Here is a 22,185-nt window from a genome sequence, read left to right as displayed (position 1 = left end):
AGGTTACAGGACTTGACTATCTTACATGGAGTGTTGTAATGAAAGCTTGATTTGTACAAAAGCGGATTTGGTATATTGTATGTGGAGCTATTTCTCGGTCTCAGTGTCCCTTTTCTCTTCGTGACGATTTTGATGAGGACAACCATGAGAAAGTTGTGCTTACATGGGATTGGGACAATGCACGTGTGTATTCTGCACTGGTTTAGTGTATTTCTAAAGAAGTTCTACCAGTGGTTACCTTCTATAGGACATCACTAGAAATATGGTCGAAGCTTTAGATGTTGTACTAGGCACCTTTCCTCCTACGTGCTGTGATCCTTTATGGACAGCTTCAACAGATGAAGTTTGAGTCGAAGAACACCATTCAATCATTTTTGCTTTGTGTTACATAGGTACAAGATCAGCTTTGACACATGCAGTTTGAAGTGAGTGATGTGCAGTGGCAATGCAATGTTCGGCGATGAAAAATGTCAGGTAGAGAGCAAAACGTGAGCAAGAGTAGAGAGTGAGAGTCAGAGAGAGAGATGCACGATGTTCTTGGGTACAATTCGTTGTGTGTTTCTCTTTAGGTTTTAGATAGATATATATGAAAGTACAAATGTGCTAAGGGTGTGTTCACACTCGTGCACATATAAAAGGCACGATGGCCCTTTATTTCCAACAACCTCCCACCTAAAGGCAATGTGCTTTAAGAGGAGAGAAGAATCAGCTAAGTCTAGGTATGTACAAAGTTGAAATACATATACCTATCCAACTCCCATCATTTGTCGGCAATGAGCAAACCGCTCTGTTGGAAGACCCTTCGTGAGAAGATTTGCAAGATTATCATCTGTATGCACTTTGACAAGCTCAATGCTCTTGCTGTCAAGTACATCTCTAATGAAGTGATACTTTACCTGTATGTGCTTCGTCTTTGCATAAAAGACCGGATTCTGTGCTAGCATGATAGCACTTTGACTATCACCATGGAGAACAGGTAACTCTGTAATGGCAAGCTTTCCCACCAGACGTGAAAGCCATAAAGTCTCCTTGCATGCCTCAGTGGCAGCCACATACTCTGCCTCTGTAGTAGACAATGCAATACACTTTTGTAGCTTGGAGATCCAAGAGACTGCTCCTCTTGTGAAGGGAAACACATACCCAAAAGTGGACTTTGTGCATTTCGCATCACCAGCATAGTTTGCATTTGTAAAGCCAATGACAGATGCCTTCTGCTTTCCAAAGCAGATGCACAAATCCTTTGTGCCTTTGAGGTATCTCATAATACCTTTCACTACTTCCCAATGCTTTTTACTAGGGTTTGCCATGTATTTGCTAACCACTCCCATTGCAGAGGCAATGTCAGAACGTGTAGCAACCATAGCATACATCAAACTGCCAATAGCTGAAGCATATGGTATCTTGGCCATTTCAGCCTTCTCATCATCAGATGTAGGGCTATCCTCTGCACTAAGTTTCACATATGGAGGCAATGGAACCCCAATCGTTTTCCCCCCCTCCATATTGAAACGCTGCAAAACCTTGGAGATATACTCTTGTTGAGATAGATAGAGTAATCATTTTGACCTATCTCTGAGTATTCGCATGCCAAGAATGTGATTTGCATCACCAAGATCCTTCATGTCAAAGCTGCCATGAAGACTTTGCTTTAGTGAGTCCAAGGCATAAGTATCCCTGCAAGCAATTAGCAAGTCATCAACATATAGAACCAAGATAATCACGCTGCCATTTGTTGCCTTCTTGGTGTACAAGCAGTGATCCGCTTGACTTGTATGAAAACCTTGGAGATTGCATAAATGTATCAAACTTATGATACCATTCTCTTGGTGCTTGTTTCAGCCCATACAAACTCCTTTTGAGTTTACATACCATCTTCTCTTTCCCTTTTGCCACAAACCCTTTAGGCTGCTGCATATATATGTTTTCATGCAGATCACCATGTAAGAATGCAGTCTTTACATCCATTTGTATGAGCTCGATATCTTCAACTGCAACCAAGCCCAAAATGGTTATCAATGTAGTCATCTTGACTACAGGAGAGAAGATCTAATCAAAGTCAACTCCATGTTCTTGCTTGTATCCCTTCGCAACCAATTGTGCTTTCTACTTTGGCGAGGAACCAGAAGTGACCTTCATTTTGTAAACCCATTTGCATGGAAGGGTTTTCTGCCCTTTAGGCAACTGCACCAAGTCCCAAGTGCCATTTTTCTCAAGAGATTCCATCTTTGACAATATGGCTTTATACCACTTCTTGCTGCCTTGTCTGTCCATTGCTTCCTGGAAGCAAGGCGGTTTACCACAGTTTGTCAGCATGACATACTCAACCACATTTTTTGCACCTGGAATGAATCTATCAGGTTGTCTAGTAGCCCTAGATGATCTCCTAACCCAATGATCATTATTTGCTGGCTGTTGAGCCTGCATATTTCCATTTTCAGCTTGCTGTCCTAGCATTTCAGCCTGCAAATCAGCATTAATAGCTTTTTATCTTGGCTGTTCTTGCATATCCAGTGGCTCATCATTATGGGCAATGGTTGGCTGATCATTTCCAACATTATTTTCTGCATTTGCAGGTTCATTTACAGTAGTTATTTGTTGCTGTACAGCGGGCACATTTTGCTGTCCAAAAGGTATTCTTCTTGGAATACAACCCTACGGACCTCCTTAGTCTTTTCGGGCTGTTTATGCATGCAATCTTCCCGGAAGATAACATCATTGCTGCGTACTATTTTCCTTTTCTGGGGATCCCACAATCTATACCCCATTTCACCCTCATCACCATATCCTAGGAAAATGCATTTATAGGACTTTGGCTTAAGTTTGTTGCGTTCTTCTTTACGAATGTGCGCAAAAGCCTTGCAGCCAAACACTTTCAGGTGAGCATATGAAGGTGGCTTGCCCAACCACGCTTCTTGAGGGATTCTCCGCGCCCCCCCCAAAAAGACTTGTTCGGTGACCAATTAATCAAGTGAACAGTTGTCATAACAGCCGCTGCCCAAAAGCCATGGGGTAATGCAGCATGAGACAGCATAGTACAGATTTTATCCTGTATGATTAGATTCATATGCTTTGCAACTCCATTTTGGGGTAAATTATGAGGGGCAGTGAGCTCCCTCTTTATTGTTTTGCTGTCGCAAAATGCCTGAAGACCTTGGAAACATATTCCCCACCATTGTCAGAGCGAAGATACTTAAGTGTCTTATCAGTTTGATTTTTAACCAATGCCAAGAATTTTTGAAACTTGTCAAGCACTTTGTCCTTGCTACGAATAGGGTAAACCCATACCTTCCGTGTAGCATCATCCACAAAGGTGACAAAGTATTTCTTTCCCCCTAAAGATAACCTTGGTATCTGACATATATCGGAATATACTAATTCTAGAGGAAAAGATTTCAACAAAAGAGACTTCTTATGAGACGTCTGTGCATGTTTACCATAAACACAATGATCACAATGCTCAAAATCAACATAACAAAGACAAGGTAAGTAACTCAAACGAGAAAGCACTTTCATTCCAGTTTGACTCATGTATCCCAACCGGCCATGCCACAAAGAAACACTTAGCTGCTCGGTCATGGCTACAACATGGTTAAGCACACTAGATACATGGAGAGGATACAAGGTATCACTTTTACAAACTCTGGCAATCACTTTAGATTCCTTACAGATCTTCCATTTCCCATCACCAAAGGTGGTATGAAATCCATCGTCATCTAGCTACCCTGTGCCAATCAAGCTCTTCTTGAGCTGAGGTACATGTCGTACATGCTGAAGTGTGAAGGCAGAACCATGCTCAACTGCACACTGCGAATACCTACAATGTCACATGCATAGTTATCCCCAAGATGAACAACACCATGTCGACCCCGTGTATGGTCAGAAAACCACTCACGATGAGGGGTGACATGAAAGGAAGCACCTGAATCTAGAATCCAGGTGTGCATGTCATCATCCGTATCTGCAAGTAAAGCATGTGTACTAAAGTGTGAAGAGACAAAGAGTACGTCATTCCCACCGTCTCTATCATGAGTGACTACATTCACCTCTTCAATTTTGACACTGCTCTTCTTAGACTGACTCTCTTTCTTCTCTTCCTTGCTATCATCTATTTTCTTGCCCTTTCCTTTCTCTTTCTTCCATTTGTAACAGTTACGTTTAAAGTGACCCTTCTTGCCACAATGATGTCATTCAACATCCTTACCACGTGATTTGCTGTGTCTCTTGCTATCAGAATTGCCTTTCTGCTGTGATCTGCCCCTAGTATGCAAAGCACTTGAAGACTTACTTTTTTTAAAAAATAGTCAAAAGTGGCTGATTATATTACTCAGAAAAACTGATTACAGTAGAGTGCTCATGCTCAACAGACTAGCTGGAGTTGATGAAAGTCACAAGTATATCATGTATACAAGCTTCTCAAGGCGGTCTTTGGGGGAAGGGGGCAAGAAGCCATGGAGGGGGGGTGTCTCACCATCTGGGGTTGCCTGCGTGCATTACGAAAAACAGGTCGTGGCTGCCCCAAGTGCGCATGAAATGACATCGGAGCTCTTGGCGAGCCCTGGATTCGCCCTGTACCTGATCCCATCGGCCGCGGAGGGAGTGGATGATGGAGGTCCATAGCTCTGGTAAGGTCGCCTGTGCTGAGAGTCTCTCTCTATGAAGGTCTCTTGACACCGTGCCTTCCAGATATGCCAGCCAGAAAGACTCCCTATGATCTCCCATACCTCAGAGTGGTTTGCTGTGGGCTCCAGTACTAGGCGGATGGGTAGAGCCTCCAAACTGACCACTGCGCATGACCTTGCCTCGATAATGAATATCGTGTCCCTCATCCCAGCCTCATGCAGAAGGTGGCGGCCTTGGCTGACCGCCTGCCAATAGAAAGCACCCCATGATACATCCAAGGCTGGGTGCTATATGGCGAAGGATGTGGCATGCACCTCTCCATATGATCTGTGTGGTCTCACATGACCAAAGGCAATGCTTTGGTATTTCTAGAGGCTGCTATGTGCAGCGCATACAACCTCCCTCTTGCATTTGGGCAAGCCAACTTCCCACCGCCAAGCCTCCATGTGCCACCAGCCATAAGAAATATGATACTCTCCTCGACTTCTAGCTATCCCATAGGCGGCGCCAGAAGGTTCGTCGGAAAGGCTTCGTGATGTTGTGCTCTGCCCAATTCGTGCTACGTGACGATGCGCAATCCATATCCTCCTGCACCAGTACGTGTTTGCCAATCTTGACCATGTACTCCAGGAACGTCAGTGGCTTCTTAGCGACTATTGTGGCCGGCCATAGCCACTCTCTCGGGTCCCACTCTAGCTCATCAAGTGGCCTGCCCTTCCAGATCCAGAGGCGCTACTCCTTGAGCTCTTGTGAGAAGACAAAAGGGTCCGGCTGCCATGTCTTCCCCTGTAGAGGCCAATCACCCAGATCCTCCTCCATGAAAGGGCAGCTATCTCCTCATCCTGCTGCCCTCTGTTAAGGGCCAGGCGCCCCCCCCTGTACGGTGAAGAGGGTCCCAGGTGGAGTGCCGCCCACTCTACCTGTCACTTGTAGAGGGATGCCTACTGGTGAAAACCTAGTAGTCCATACCTCCGTGGGCTCTATCGGCTCTCATCTCGGGGGAGCAAGCCACTCTTGAGGTATTGCTGCGCCTATCTCCCTTCTCCTCAGCTCCAGTCCTCTTTGGCAGCCTAATACTCGCTGCAGCACCTCCTTGTCCACCATCCTATACACCTCCCGCCATGTCCTGATGGTACGAGCCGGGCTGGCCTCCCAACCAGCCCACTGGATGTTGGGGCACTTGCCAATCTGTGCCCCTTTCCGATCTCTGACTTGGGGGTTCCAGATCACTGGCTGATGATCTATTTTCTCTTGGTAGACTGGGGGGTTTTGGATTAGGGCCTTGCAGAGACCCTGCCACACGCGGAGCAAGCTGTGTAGGAACGGTGATCTAGGTGGGGTGATCTGGGCTGATGTGAAGATTCATCTCAGGGACAGCCTCCACTCACCGCCAAGCCTTGGTCTACAATCCTGAAGACTCTCCTCCTGCAATAGGACCTTCCATGTCTGCCCTCCTGGTGTGAGGCCGCGGACAACTAGCTTGCCTAAGAGGGCTATACTCTAGTACTCTGGGTCTATGATCCCCTGGCCTCCCTCTAATCGATGCTGTATGATGGTCGCCTACGCCACCTTGGCCGTGGAATCCCTAGAGCCGTTTGACCCAGACCAAAGGAAACACGAGGCGATGTACCAGGCCGTCGCTAGGAGGACTTGGTTAACCAGTAGGGCTCGGTTGGCCAGTGAGAGGCGAGCCGTGCTCCAGTAGGTTAGCTTCCTCTGAATAGAATCGAGGATTGGAAGAAACTGCTGGGCAGGAGTGATAGTGAGTCCCCCATGGAACCCTAGGTACTGGACGGTCACTAGTGTTCTGGACGGTCTTCCCTCTGCTCACCCATCTAAAACCTAGGTGAACGTCCCACTCTGCGCTAGAGTTTGGGTCTATGAGAAAACCAACCGACTTTTGCCAGTTGATTTTCGCTCCCGCTATAGAACAGAACACCTCAAGAGCCACAGCCTCACTCTCTCCAACACCAACTCATCGTCCTCTATGTAGAGTGCTGTATCATTTGCATACTCTTAGTCTAACAACTCAGTCTCCTCTCTCACTGGAAGTTGGAGGCCGCGTAATCCGCTCACCCGTGACCTAAGGAAGTGAGACATCGCCTCTGCAACGAGCAGGAACAGGTATGGGGCCAGGGGGCAGCCCTGCCGGGACCAAGCTCTCCAGCCGAAACTCCTTCCCTTGCGTACGCCCTATGAGAACCCTGCTGGTGGCCAATCTATAGAGTGCGGAGATCCCTCGAATCCAAGCTTGGGGGAAACCCAACCTCATCATGGTGCCCTCTAGGAAATCCCGGTCCACCCTGTCATAAGCTTTCTCAAAGTCCAAGAGATGTACGACCAGTCTTTGCCCATTGTGCTGAGTCAACTCTGTTGCCTCAAAGAAGGTGATACATTGTCTAGGATGCTCCTATCCTGGATAAAGCCTATCTGTGTGTCATGGATGATGTCTAGAAGCACGGGGCACAGTCTCCTACCAATCATCTTTGCTAGTGCCTTATAGGCCACTGACAATAAGGTGATCGGTCTCCACTGGGAAAGCTCCAACCGGTCTCCCCCTTTGGGGAGAAGACTGATAAGGCCTGCCGAAAGACTCCCTGGCATCTGTCCTGAAGTGAAAATCTCCTGGAAGGCCATTAGTAGGGGGTCCTTCACTACTTCCCAGTAGGTAGTGAAGGTCTTAGAGAGGTCATTCTCTCCCGAGCATTTCTGCCCGTCTTGTGTATGGAAAGCCTCCTCTAGTTCCTTCTCTGTGAAGGGGGCTAGGAGAGAGCGTCCCATCTATGTGACGAGGGAGGGGAAGTGATCCCAGACTTGCTGCCTACATCGTTATCCTCTAGCTGAGGCTGTCTCCTGCTGGAAAAGGTATTTGTAGTAGTCGGTGGCAATCTCCATTACCTCGTTTGGGCTAGAACGAGTCCTTCCATACGGGTCTCAAAGGCTGCGTTTGCTCTCTTGAGGTGCGAGGTTGGTGCACTTGAAAAACTCCCTGCACATCGTGTCCCCCTTCCGCGCCCAGAAAGCTGCTGAGGTGTGGAAAGAGAACTCCGAGCGCATGTCCTCTAGGCTAGAATGGCTGCTCATGCACGCACCTCCTGTACGTGGAGAGTGGGATCCCCTGGTGTCTCCTGTAATAATCTCTGTGTGGCCGCAAGGTCCCGTCGGAGTGCTCTCTCTTCCTCCCAGCTCTGCTGTCTGGCTTGTATAGCTGCCTGTAGACAGATGCTGCTCGACTCGGCTAGGACCTTTGCAACCTCCTCTGCGATCTGGTCTCTCCTGCCCCACTCCTTGGTCTAAATCTGTTCTATTTGTCTCGTCACCTCCTCCCTCCTATAGATTGAGTGAGGGATCCGACAGGATTGTGTGTCTAGGGTGGATGCTGGGGGATCAAGTGTTAGGAGAACCGGGAAATGATCGGACAACGTGGTGCTCGCCAACTGCCCAATCTGATCTCCACGAGAGTCTCCCCACTCTCCCACATAAAACCTGTCCAACCGCTCTAGCAGGACTCCACCTAGCCGCTTGTATCCCCAAGGGAAGTCCAGCGACCTCTCCCTCCTGTGGACGGCAGGGTCTCTCCAGGCATCGTGTGCTCCTACTGCTAGTAGAAAGATCTCCCATGCCTCTTGCTCCTCCCTAGCCATGCCCTGGTAGTTTTTTCCTTTGCCCTGTTGGTCCTCCAAAGCCTCGAGGTTGTTCAAATCTCCTTCAACGATCCAGGAGTCCACCTCTAGAAGTCCATTTACGATCTCCACCTAGAACCTGCTGTGTGCCCTAACCTCCGTAGGGACATAGACATTGAGGACTCCAAGGCACGAGTCCCCAATATCCAATCTGATCCATAGAACCCTCCCTACCATTATCGGCCCATGGTCTCGTACACAGGCGGTGAGACTCGGGCCAATAGAGATTCACATGCCTCCATTCCTGCCGTGGGCACCTATGGCGTGCTCCAAATAAGTGTGTGAGCTGCTCGGGAGTACCTTCCCTACCCGCTGGGCTTGGGTGGAGGTGAGCTTGTGCTCCTGTAGAAGTAAGATGTCGATCCGTCTGGCGGCAAGGGCAGGCTGCAGCTCTTGCCGAACAATCAACTTCCTGGAACCACGTGCCCCACTGTAGTGGAGACTATTCACATTCCAAGATGCAAAGTGTAAGTTCATGGGGAAACCTGTGACTGACCGGACATGTATCTGTTCGGTGTGGAGGCTACTGATGAGGAGGAAAAACTTTGGGGCATGTAAGTACACTTTGCCGCAGGTCTGGACGGCGAACTCTAGTTCCCCATGGTGGCCCTCGACCGGTCGGACCATAGGGGTGATAGATACTCTAGGTGGTACTATCAATGCATCTATCAGCCATGCTGAGAGTTGTGATGTTGTACACTGGTAGAAACGAGCCGTCTGTGCCAGGGGCCACTCGATCACATCCCTCGGAGCTCTCCCACTGTGGAGGGGCTCGAAAGATAATGCTCAAGTGTGGGACCTTGGCACCAGTCCACTAGTTAATGTCCATCATGCAACCAGGCCATTGCTGTGCAAACAGTGCTAGTCCTTCTCCCATCCATTGGGAGATGTGGTCCGCCACTTGACTCTTCAACTCCTCCTCTATCTATGTTGTCGTCCAATCCCTTGAGTGATAGGACTGAAAGAAAAAATCATAGTTTGGTCCATCCGGTGGTACTAGTAGATGGACCTTGTCCCTCCTTGACTTACGAACCACGAAGATCCCCACCTCTAGAGGAAGTGGGAACTCTCCGCGCTCCGCAACTCTCAGGTAGGACCATGGGCCACTGCAGAAGAACTCCTGTGGCAACATCTGTGCATGTCCCAGGAAAGTGTGATGGGTGGTAGGGGCAGATGAGCTGGTGACTGTGTGGGAGGGGAAAGACTGCTGGGGCAAGGAGAATGTAGGTGTGTGTGGGTCATCACATCTTGTGGGAGGAGGGAGGGTGGGTTTGGGGGGGATCACTTGAACCGGGTGCGGATCAGGGGGTGCTCGGTAGGGGAGGCGGTGGGGGAGGGAAAGAGGATCGAGGATGGTGGGATGGACAGAGGTACGTGGTGGGTGTGGGGGGGAGATCTGGTGGCCTTGGAACGGGGGGGCTGTGGGCTAGGGTCAGTGGGGGGGGGGGGGGTGGGTGTAGGGGCTATGGAATCTTAGGTGAGGTAGTCTGTGGCGCGGGTGGTGGATGTGGGGAACTGCAGTCCTGCTGAGTGGGGTGGGCAAGGGGGGTTGTGGAGTGCTTTGTTGAGGGGGCGTCGCTCGCCCTCTTGCTCCCTGTTGTTGAGGTTGCGTCTGGGGAGCTGGCTGCGCTTGCCCTACCGTCTCCCTCTTTGTCATCTTTGGACCTGTGTGAAGCCGTCGGCATCCACCTCTGTGGGCCTGTCGGCGAAGCGGCCTTGGCTCCGAAACTCGTGTAAACTGCCGCCTGATGCCCAAAGTCGTGGCAGGACAGGCACTGCCCTGGTTGCCTAGTCACAATGACGTGCTGCCTAAAGGAGTGGCCTCCTGCCTCAATCTCCAGGAACTTTGGTATACTCTTTGTCTTTCAGTGCCACTCGTATCTTTGGGACTTCTACAACTGTTACTGCATCCGTAAAGGAGGCAGGAAGAAACTCTACCGAAGAGCCATTCAAAGTTCTCCACTAATTGGCGGTACTCTACGGCCAGTCCGAGGAAAAGTAAGGTGGCTAGATGTCTGAGAAATCTGTTATGGAGCGCAAATGTCTCCACAATGAAGCCGCTATACTAGGGAACCATGTAAATGACCCCCTTCGTGGAGGCATATGGTGCGCTCTCCACCAGCTCACGAGCTGCATCTACAGAGGTTAGTCGAACCATGAAGATCCCTTGGCCCATGAGGACTGTCTCTGCGATCTACGCTGTGCCAATGCACAACGTGGAGTGGAGCAAATCCCGTAGCTGGGCCATCGATGGGTTTCAGCTCTCCGCTGCAAGACTTACTGGATGCATTGTTTTGCCGATTCATTTCTTCCATGAGTAGAGCACTCACTATATCATCATACAAAAGTACTGCATTAGAATTGCTCATAGCAGTCTTGAATGTATCCCAACTCTCTGGTAGAGTGCAAATCAAGAACGTAGCCTTAAATTCTTCATCAATCATGAACCTCAAGGCAACCAGCTGGCTGAAAATGGAGTTAAACTCACTCAAGTGAGTAGACATTGCTGTACCCTCTTTCATATGCAAATCCATAAGCTTTTTCAGCCAGTTAAACTCACTCAAGTGAGTAGACATTGCTGTACCCTCTTTCATATGCAAATCCATAAGCTTTTTCAGCCAGTAAACTTTGCTTGTGGCACTCTTCTGGTCATATAGTTCTTCTAGTCGAGTCCAAATAGCATAGGCAGAATCCAAACCTTCAATGTTAAAACATCAAGGCATCAGAAATCGATAGCTCGATGGTTGAGCGTGTAAGCTCATTTAACTCATCCCAGTCTTTCTGCTCCATGTCTGCGGGCTTTGCCCCTTTGGTCTTAATCGGATTTGCCTGCTTCTTCTGCAACAAGATATTATAGCACTGTTTTTGCCAGATTGCAAAGTTCTGTGGTCCTTCAAGCTTCTTAATGTGCATGAGATGACTGCTGTCACTGCTGCCAACCATGATTTTCAGCCCAAATGTGACTAACAAATTCAGCAAATGCAGGCCCAAACTATAGCACAAGTGACCAAGGTACAAACAAGTACCAACCAACAATAAATAACCATGTAAAAGTAGAAATTTCAGATCTGCAAATAAATTTTCAGAAGCACTAAACCTTGTGTCACAGCACTCCACAATTGATTACAGCTATTCCAAGGACAAATACATCACATTACATAAGAAGTCCCAAATTTTAGCTGCAATTTCTGTTGTACATGCACCCACGGGCACAAAATTTGACATGCACGGTCAAAAGCCCCAAAATTTTAGTGCTCAAAGCATCAACCATACATTTGCACTGTCTTTGATATGCATAGAATAGGCCAATTTTGCCAAAATAGAGCAATTTCAGCAAAACCCCCAAAATTTTCCAAGTGCTAGGTGTCCAAATTGCATGGAATTAAACCCGCATGTACATAAAATGATCAAATGGCTCACAAATTTCGCCCAAATAGCAGAAGCCCCAAATTGCACGGGGTCCAATGTGCATCAATGTCGAGAAATTGAGTAAATTTCAGCCCAATTCTTGCATGTACATGAAAAACCCTAAATATCGGAGGCAAAATGTCACATATTCCTGCAATTTCTGAGACAAATATCACTTTTTGTCTTGCTCGCATCAAATCTGGACAAATCCCCAAAATTTTGGCACTAATCTGCCCAAAATTCTGAACTGTGCTTACACGCACGAACACCCGTCAGTGAGCAAAGGGCTTGCTTGTAGGGAACCTTTGAAAAATTAAAAAATTTTGCAAAGGAAAAGTGATGAATCTATCCCGTTTATAGCTGCCAGCCCTAACAAATCTGCCCCGTTTACAACCGCCACCTGGTCACTTGCTCGCGTGACATGAAAAAACGATGTTTTGACGTGCGCTTGAAGTGTGTGACCTGCACGTGACTGCGTTTGACCAAGCAATAACGATTTTGACCTGCATGCAACGTGGAACCGTCGCTTGACTGAAAAATGTCGCCTGTTGACCTGTGCTTGATTGCACGAGCTATCCCAATTGTCGCCTGTCTGTCCAGTGAAAGAACAATGACGAGCTGATCTGCACGGACTCCGAGAAGCGCGAATACCTTAGCCGCATCTCTAATACCAGCTTGAAGTGAGCGATGAGTAGTGGCGATGCAATGTCCGACGATGAAAATGTCAGGCAAAGAGCAAAACATGAGCAAGAGTAGAGAGTGAGAGTTAGAGAGAGAGATGCACGATGCTCTTGGGTACAATTTGTTGTGTGTACCTCTTTAGGTTTTAGATAGATATATATGAAAGTACAAATGTGCTAAGGGTGTGTTCACACCCTTGCACATATAAAAGGCACGATGTCCCTTTATTCCCAACACAGTCTATCCCACCAGAGGCACATCTCGTGGGTACGGTACTCTATAAACTCTTTGCGAAGTTTGATGGAGTGATGAATGCTTTGAAGGTGTAGACATCCTCTACACTTGTGAGCATTATACACATGTCCTTGATGTTGCTTGAGCATGAGACATCTTTGCGTTTACAGGGCAAGCTCTCATCTCATTATGGTGGTTCCAATGAGGCCTTTATAGCTTTAGATAGGGGTGATAGGAAGAAGAAGTTGAAGGCCTAGTGTTATCACTACGGTAAGAAGGATCCCTTGTGGAAGGACTTTAAGGAGTTAGCAGCCTCATGGAAGAAGCAATAGCAGCGGGATGCAGACTCCTCTGATGCATTATCCTCTTCCTCAGACTTCGACTTTGATCCTTCGTCAAAGGAGAAGTCCATGGCACAGAAGGGATCCACTTCTTCAGACCATGGGAAGGGCTTGATTGCCCCTTAGTTGCTTTCTAATCCAGGTGATGCAGTCATCCCTCACAACTGTCCGGTGCCAGAGTGGGAGTGTGAGAGGATGGTGAGATGGGGCAGCCTCGCCTCATCTATATAGGTATAGGTGTACAGGTTCTAGAGAGGGATGTTCCTGATGCGTTGACCGAAGTTTGGCAGGTTCAAATCTTGGGGTTGGGATTAACATCCAAGTTCATGATGAGTTGTTCCTTTGATAGTGAGCAGGATTGGCTCTTTGTCTTGAGCTCACATGAGGGGACACTTTGACGGTCTTGGCCAAAGGCAGGGAATCCATTGTCACATATGTTTAGAGGTATTTTTGATAGGATGGTCTCGTATGCTGCTGTGTGACATTGTTGACGGACACAAAGATGTGTTATGACTCTTCTCTATTTTTAGGAGCTGGTACGATTGACATTGACCTCAGGTTCTCTTTGAGGCACCTTGGTGGTGGCTTGATCACCTACTACTTGGGTATCCATGGTTCTGCTATGGTGGTTCTTTGTTGTGTATGATTATCATTGTATCATTGTATTGTATCAAATCATCCATTTTTTTAGAGAGGGTGTTATCAATCTAGTCAGCTCATGTGTGAGTTTGGGCTATGCTTGACATTATAGGGTAATTTAGGCATTTTATAGTGGACATATTAGTGATTATTTAGGCATTTATTATTGGCCGACCAGTTGCCATATTTGGCATATTTTGGGCCTATTTATTCAGTGGCTCCTCCTCCTCTCATTCAGTCATCATCATTCTTAAGGTGGTCTTCCTGTTGGAGAGAGGAGCTAGTGCCGGTGCTGTAGTGTTCTTTTGTTCTTTTGTTTTCTTTCTCCTGTCTTGTGTTCAGCAGTTTATTTCAACACTTGTCTATGCTTCCATTGTTGCACCACTTCTGACAGTTTTGACACGTGAGTGTCCACTAGTGGTAATTGTTTTCATGTTCCGTGATCCATGCATATCTTGGCTGAGCAATAAGCAATCTATAGTGGTCACATGTAGTTGTGAAGTTGCATATCATTATGTCTGAGAGGCTCCATGCAAAGGAGATTTACTTGATTTATGTCCCTACGTAGGGTATTGGCACATGTATTTACTAAGGCTTGTTCGAGGGATATTGGGAATAAAGGGCCATCATGCCTTTTATATGTGCACGGGTGTGAACACACCCTTGTCACATTTGTACTTTCATATACATCTATCTAAAACCTAAAGAGGAACACACAATGAATTGTACCCAAGAACATCGTGCATCTCTCTCTCTTTGACTCTCACTCTCTACTCTTGCTCACGTTTTGCTCTCTACTTGACATTGCATCGCCACTGCATATCACTCACTTCAAACTGGTATCAGAGCATAGGTTGTGCACGCTTTCGAGATCAGGCCAGTTGACAGCAGGCAGAAGATGTGACAGTTGGGTGTCAGTAGGTCAACGGGAACAGGCAACCAGTCAGCAGCTGCTGAGCATGTGGCAGTAGTAGCACGCAACGGGACCAGTCCAGCGGGCACGACAGGGCAGCAGTCATGGCACAGGGCGACAAGGCAGGCGTAGGCGCAGTGTGTCGGGTAGTGTCATGGTTGCTGTGTGGTTACGGGACCAGCGGGGTGCTGATGTGGTGCACAGCTAACGGATGGGGCAGTGGATAGGAGCCAGGCGGCCAGATCAGGCGCCGTCAGACCTGACAGGCCAACGGACCTATCATTCCGTGTTTCCGTTTTTTCCTTTTCTTTGCAAAGACCATTATTTTCTTCAAATTTTGTTTGAAACTCCTCTCTAACCAGAGGTCACACGTTGGAGGCACAAAACTAAGATTTGTGCAACTTTGAGGCGGGAAATTTGGGGCTTTTTCAGATTTGTCCAGATTTGATGTGAGCAACACATCAGTGATATTTGTCTCAGAAATTGCAGGAATTTGTGACATTTTGCCTCCGACATTTGGGGCTTTTCATGTACATGCAAGAATTGGGCTGAAATTTACTCAATTTCTCGACATTGATGCACATTGGACCCTGTGCAATTTGGGGCTTTTGCTGTTTGGGCGAAATTTGTGCGCCATTTGGTCATTTCATGTACGTGCGGGTTTAATTCCATGCAATTTGGACACCTACCACTTGAAAACATTTGGGGGTTTGTTGAAATTGCTCTATTTTGGTAAAATTGGCCTATTCTATGCATGTCGGAGACAATGCAGATGTATGGTTGATGCTTTGAGCGCAAAAATTTTGGGGCTTTTGACCGTGTGTGTTAAATTTTGTGCCCGTGGTTGCATGTACAACAGAAATTGCAGATAAAATTTGGGACTTCTCATGTAATGTGATGTATTTGTCCTTGGAACAGCTGTAATCAGTTGTGGAGTGCTGTAGCACAAGGTTTAGTGCTTCTGAAAATTTATTTGCAGATCTGAAATTTCTGCTTTCTCGTGGTTATTTATTGCTGGTTGGTACTTATGTGTACCTTGGTCACTTGTGTGATAGTTTGGGCCTGCATTTGCTGAATTTTTTGGTCACATTTGGGCTGAAAATCATGGCTGGCAGCAGTGACAGCAGTCATCTCATGCACATTAAGAAGCTTGAAGGACCACATAACTTTGCAATCTGGCAAAAACAGTGCTATAATATTTTGTTGCAGAAGAAGCAGGCAAAGCCGATTAAGACCAAAGGGGCAAAGTCCGCAAATATGGAACAAGAAGATTGGGATGAGTTAGATGAGCTTGCACGCTCAACCATCGAGCTATCGATTTCTGATGCCTTGATGTTTGACATTGAAGGTTTGGATTCTGCCTATGCTATTTGGACTCGATTGGAAGAACTGCATGCCCAGAAGAGTGCCGCAAACAAAGTTTACTGGCTGAAAAAGCTTATGGATTTGCGTATGAAAGAGGGTATAGCAATGTTTACTCACTTGAGTGAGATTAACTCCATTTTCAGCCAGCTGGTTGCCTTGGAGTTCAAGATTGATGAACAATTTAAGGCTACGTTCTTGCTTTGCACTCTGCTAGAGAGTTGGGATACATTCAGGACTACTATGAGCAATTCTAATGCGATACTTTTGTATGATGATGTAGAGAGTGCTCTACTTATGGAAGAAATGAATCGGCAGAACAATGCATCCAGTAAGTCTTCCGACGCTTTGCATACTAGGGGCAGATCACAATAGAAAGGCAAATCTGATAGCAAGGGACGTAGTAAATCACGTGGTAAGGATGTTGAATGCCATCATTGTGGCAAGAAGAGTCACTTTAAACGTGACTACTACAAATGGATGAAAGAGAAAGGAAAGGGCAAGAAGACAGATGATAGCAAGGAAGAGAAGAAAGAGGGTTAGCCTAAGAAGGGCAGTGCCAAAATTGAAGAGGGGAATATAGTCACTCATGATAGAGACAGTGGGAATGACGTACTCTTTGTCTCTTCACACTTTAGTACACATGCTTTACTTGCAGATACGGATGATGGTATGCATACTTGGATTCTAGATTCAAGTGCTTCCTTTCATGTCACCCCTCATCGTGAGTGGTTTTCTAACTATACAGGGGGTCAACATGGTGTTGTCCATCTTGGGGTCAACTATGCATGTGACATTGCAGGTATTGGCAATGTGGAGTTGCAGTTTCAGCATGGTTTTGTTGTCTTCACACTTCAGCATGTACAGCATGTACCTCAGCTCAAGAAGAGCTTGATTAGCACAAGGCAGCTAGATAACGATGGTCTTCATACCACCTTTGGTGATGGGAAATGGAAGATCTCTAAGGGATCTAGGGTTATCGCCAGAGGTTGCAAGAGTGATACTTTGTATCCACTTCATGTATCTAGTGTGCGCGACCAAGTTGTGGCCGTGACCGAGCAGCCATGTGTTTCTTTGTGGTATGGCCGGTTGGGACACATGAGTCAAACTGCTATGAAAGTGCTTTCTCGTTTGGGTGACTTGCCTTGTCTTCGTTATACTGATTTTGAGCATTGTGATCATTGTGTTTATGATAAATATGCACAGACATCTTATAAGAAGTCTCTTTTGCTGAAATCTTCTCCTCTAGAGTTAATACATTTTGATGTATGTCAGATGCTAGGGTTATCTTTAGGGGGAAAGAAATACTTTGTTACCTTTGTTGATGATGCCACACGGAAGGTATGGGTTTACCCTATTCGTAGCAAGGACGAAGCGCTTGACAAGTTTCAAAAATTCTTGGCATTGGTTGAATATTAGATTGATAAGACACTTAAGTGTCTTCGCTCTGACAATGGTGGGGAATATGTGTCCAAGGCCTTTCAGGCATTTTGTGACAGCAAAGGGATAAAGAGGGAGCTCACTGCCTCTCATAATCCACCCCAAAATAGAGTTGCAGAGCTTATGAATCGGGCTGGATAGGTATATGTATTTCAGCTTTGTACATACCTAGACTTAGCTGATTCTTTTCTCCTCTTAAGGCACATTGCCTTTAGATGGGAGGTTGTTGGGAATAAAGGGCCATCGTGCCTTTTATATGTACACGGGTGTGAACACACCCTTAGCACATTTGTACTTTCATATATATCTATCTAAAACCTAAAGACGAACATACAACGAATTGTTGGGAATAAAGGGCCATCGTGCCTTTTATATGTACACGGGTGTGAACACACCCTTAGCACATTTGTACTTTCATATATATCTATCTAAAACCTAAAGACGAACATACAACGAATTGTACCCAAGAACATCATGCATCCTCTCTGACTCTGACTCTGACTCTCTACTCTTGCTCACGTTTTGCTCTCTACCTGATATTTTTCATTGCTGGACATTGCATCGCCACTGCACATCGCTCACTTGAAGAGAAAAGTTTGAAGCCTTTTTCAAGGCTCTAGGCTTACTATCATTTGGGGATTGATTTGCCATTCCCATCATTCACTCTTAGGGGGGCTCACTACTCTTTGTTTGAGTGTGTGTGTGTGTGTGCTGCTGACCAGTGACCCAACAAAATATTATGACAACAAAAGGGACATGGTTGCATCATGTCATTTCTCAAATGTTTTGAAAGTCTCAACAGTCAAGCTGCATTGCCAGATTTATCTGATCAGAGTCTTAACCATATATGAATGGATCTCAAAGAATGACTCTTACATCGGTGCATATGCTAAGAAAATGTTATGAAATCCTCAATGAGAAATGTATCATTGGTCGGAAGAAAATTTCATTCAACCATATTTTGACAAGTGGTTGTGCTTTGCTTGAAAAGGAGTATTTGTTCTGCTTGCTTTCTCATCTGGTCCTTTTTCAATTTCTGGCGTTATCACGTTCAATATTTTAAACAGAAAAAATAGATACAAGGTTGCATCATGTCACTTCCTTATAGTTTCAAAATCAAGCTGCATTGCCAGAGTTATTTTATTGAAGTCATGGTGTTAAGAATTGAGTGGAATGGGCACTGGTCATTAATTTTCTTCTCTGATGTTCCTACAAGCATTAATGTGTATTGAGTTATGATCTTTTGTTTGTACAATTGTTCCTACTCAGTTGTGATTGTGTTTAAGAAATGATTGGGTGCAGGAACGTAGATATTTAGTGAAAGAGTTTCCTGAGCTGCTGGATTCAGATAGAGAACTCAACATACTAGAGGTTGGCTGTGGGACTGGAAGCTCTGTGCTACCTGTTTTGCGGTAGTTTCTCTTCTTTATTTTGCAACAAGTTTTTCTGAATGAAGTTCAGTGATACGTTCCACCAAACATCTTCAATACCTTTGTTTTTCATATATCAATTATATCCTGTAATTTGACTTGTGTTGTCAGTGAAGTTTGTACATTGATTACCTCTTTGCTTTTGTAGTTGCCTGTTAACAGACTGATGAGGTTTTATTTTCCTTAGAGCAAACACCAAAGCGACAATATATGCCTGTGATTGTTCTGAGTCTGCATTGAAGAAGGCACTTGGTTTAGCAAAGAATCTTACTCCTGAACATGAGATATGCCGACTTGTTCCTTTTGTTTGTGATATTAGTATACACAGCCTTCCTGAATGGTTATGTTGCACATCATGCTTTGAATTGAAGGCCAGCCTGAGCTCCAAAGTGCATGGCGAGGCTGAGTCCTCTATGATGAATGCCACAACATGTAGAAAGTCTTTTGCAGAAGATATGCATGCTGCTATGAAGGATGATATAGAAGTTTCAAGAAGCCTGCTTGATGTTCCAGACCTAAAATTCAGGAAGCCATTTTGCTGTGCTGGTGGATTAGACATTGTTATGCTGGTGAGCAATTGATAATTGCATCTTTTAAGGTTATTTTGTGAGATTTTCTACATTGTAGAATTGGAGAAAATTCATCAGCTCGCTTTTGTTATTTAAATGCTAGAATTTTTTTTTGAATGTGCAGTAAATACATTAAAAAAACTATGGTTAGCAAAAGCTTTATTTGATTCTTACACGACTTTATTTGATTTTACACAATTTTAATATTTACATATTCAAGACTTGATATACATCTGAATTTGTTTGCATTTGAAATTGCCGGTCAGGATCCATATACATCCTACCTATGAGCCTAGAAACCATCACTTATTCCTCTCAGGGCTCAGGAAACCATTACATCTGCCTCAGGGTGTGGAAACTATCACATCACACTCTGGATTGTAAAAGCTATCAGATTTCTCTCAGGAATGTGGAAACCACCTCATCCTACTCAGGAATGTGAAAACTCATATCTTATTTAGGATTTTGAAAACCATCACATCCGACTGACAAATGTAGAGACTATTATGTCTATTGGATGATTGTGAAAATCATCACATCCCTCTCAGTCCAGCACAGCCTATCTGATGGGTTATCTTCAAATCGGTCATTATTGTTTATATTGCCAATTCCATTTTCATTAGAAAGACAATAATGGATCAATAATCCTGTGTGTTGTAATGGATGGTGACATTTCACGCCACTTAAGTTGGTATTTTCCTTATTTGCATTTACAATTGAAAAACTTCCTTGCAAGTCTGCAACAATTGAGATAAATATTGGAAAGTTTCTTTCATCCATTTAGCATCAATAGTGGATGGTGCTTGAACTTTATTGAACATCTCTTGATGACTTGCTTTTCATAAGTTCTCTGTCTTCATGATATACAATCTATCTTGTCCACTTTTGGTGAATCCTTCAGAAAGTGGTTGCATGCACGTGCACACTCTCTCTTTTTTTTTTTTTCGTAAAAGTGTGCACACACTCTCTCTCTCTCTCTCTCTCTCTCTCTCTCTCTCTCTCTCATATGACTGTGTCTTCTGTGTCTGTGTGAGCTTTGACTCAACACAACAGTGGTATCGAACGGCCTACCTCGCCATCTCGTCACACTGTCTTCATGTTGTGCAGTGAAGGTCAAGCAATTCACTCATCTTGCAGCATCATGTCAACATTGTATTGCCACCGGCAAGAGAACATGAGAAGAGAAAGGTAGAGGAAAAAGAATTGCATGAGATGAGAGGGAAAGGAGATCTCTGATGTGGCTTACAGCGGCAGCACATAGGTGCTTGCAATCCATGATCATGCATATTGCATGGAGTTCGTTCCCATTATGCATCACATTATGCTGTGCAGCTCAGTCTGCTGTCACTGTCTGCTTTTTTTGATAAGTTCTCAATCTCAAAAAAAAGCCAAATTGACTCCAAATATTCTCTCAGTTTTTTCCTCAGCTTTCTATCAGTTTATGGTCAAATATTCACTGAATTGACTCAAAATTTGGGCAATGACTTCCGAGACACTAGTTCGACATTTGCCCCAAAATTTGCTACTGCTGCCAGCCTCCTGAAAGCTGTATTTTTGGATACCAAGCTATTTTGGCCACTTTGATTGCCATTACACAGTCCGTTCATTGATCCAGTACTTCCTAAGTGAGTATTGTGCTTTTTCAGGTATTTGGACAGCAGCAAAACAACCCCATTTTAGGCACTTTTGTATTAGTTGCACTTGCGTTTGCTCACGCATTGAGCAGTATTGCCATGGCAGGGCATAATAATCTTCTTGGGATGTTGGCATTGATAACAAGCTCGATGGCACTAATTATCCTCTACGGGTGTACATGATGTGCTATGTAGTAGTTGCCAAGCAATATGTCCCATGGATAGATTTCTGGCCTGTAGGCTTTGTTATGCAGCAACAGACATCTTCCAGTGGTGGAGAATCAGTTGCACTAGTTGTCTGTAAAGCTTAGGACTTGCTGCTCTTCTCGCCCCCGAACAGGTGAAGTGGGATGGAAAGGATGCACTGATGTATGAATTGATCACTACAATGGAAGAGGCAGGTCATCTCACATTTTCAATGGCCAAATGGGCTTGGGATGTACTTGCACCGTTGTACTAGGTGTGCAATGAATCATATGTTGCATACTGCACAAGCACTTAGAGACAGAGCACATGATGAAGGGAGATTCTATGAATTTCTGTATCATGCAAACTAAAGTTCTCAAGGAGTGTCTTGCTAACATTGACGAGATTATTGCTGGTGCATTTCGTGTCCAGAGTCTTGGATGGATTGCCAGATTCTTATCAAAACCTTGCTATTCTTTGTGTGGTTGCTAAGGGCAATGCCAATGCATATTGCTTTGATGAGTTGTATCCTTATCAGTACAGGAGCAGTCACGACTTAACTGATTAGTGATGGCTTTAGGGGATCAGGCATTTGAGCCCCCTTTAGAGGCAAGGGAAAGTCATGCTAGTAGTCAGAGCACAACCCTGATGGCAAGGCAGTCCCATCCTCCAACTCTAGTGATGTAAAGGATGAGGGAAAGAAGAAGAAGATGAAGAAAAAGAGATGCAGCTATTGTAGGAACCTGATTGCCTCATTGATGAATGCCACAAACACATTACAAGTGAGAAGAAGAAATAGGTAGACATGTCAGTTACATTGAGCACATTAGGTGCGAAGGATGGGGCACCAAACATAGCTTGGGTGGACATACAAGCAGATTGTGCATTTGTGGTCACATGCTCTTATAATCTTTCATTGCATACACAATGCTTGTCAGTGGCAAAGGCCAAGGATGCATGGTACTTGGACAATGGTTCTCCTAAGCATGTTACCTCTAATAGAGGGTCGTCTTCATGGGGTGCACCCAAGGGGAGATCAGTTGTT

The 22,185-nt window shown here is 45.4% G+C and overlaps 1 protein-coding gene across 1 annotated transcript in view; it reads left to right on the top strand.

Annotated features, from left to right (window-relative positions):
- The window catches only part of LOC148034678 (Methyltransferase family protein), a 55,662-nt gene that overhangs the window by 22,559 nt on the left and 10,918 nt on the right, over positions 1-22,185 (top strand). Inside the window, exons 3-4 of the mRNA XM_087679643.1 lie at positions 18,624-18,733; positions 18,939-19,320. Coding sequence (XP_087535769.1) covers positions 18,624-18,733; positions 18,939-19,320 — 492 coding nt within the window. The remainder of the gene's footprint in view (positions 1-18,623; positions 18,734-18,938; positions 19,321-22,185) is intronic.

This window comes from Lygodium microphyllum, chromosome 6 (genome assembly GCF_053477565.2).
Source record: "Lygodium microphyllum isolate KBCC chromosome 6, Lygodium_microphyllum_v1.1.10, whole genome shotgun sequence".
Lineage (NCBI taxonomy): Eukaryota > Viridiplantae > Streptophyta > Polypodiopsida > Schizaeales > Lygodiaceae > Lygodium > Lygodium microphyllum.
This window is presented reverse-complemented; position numbering and strand designations above follow the sequence as displayed.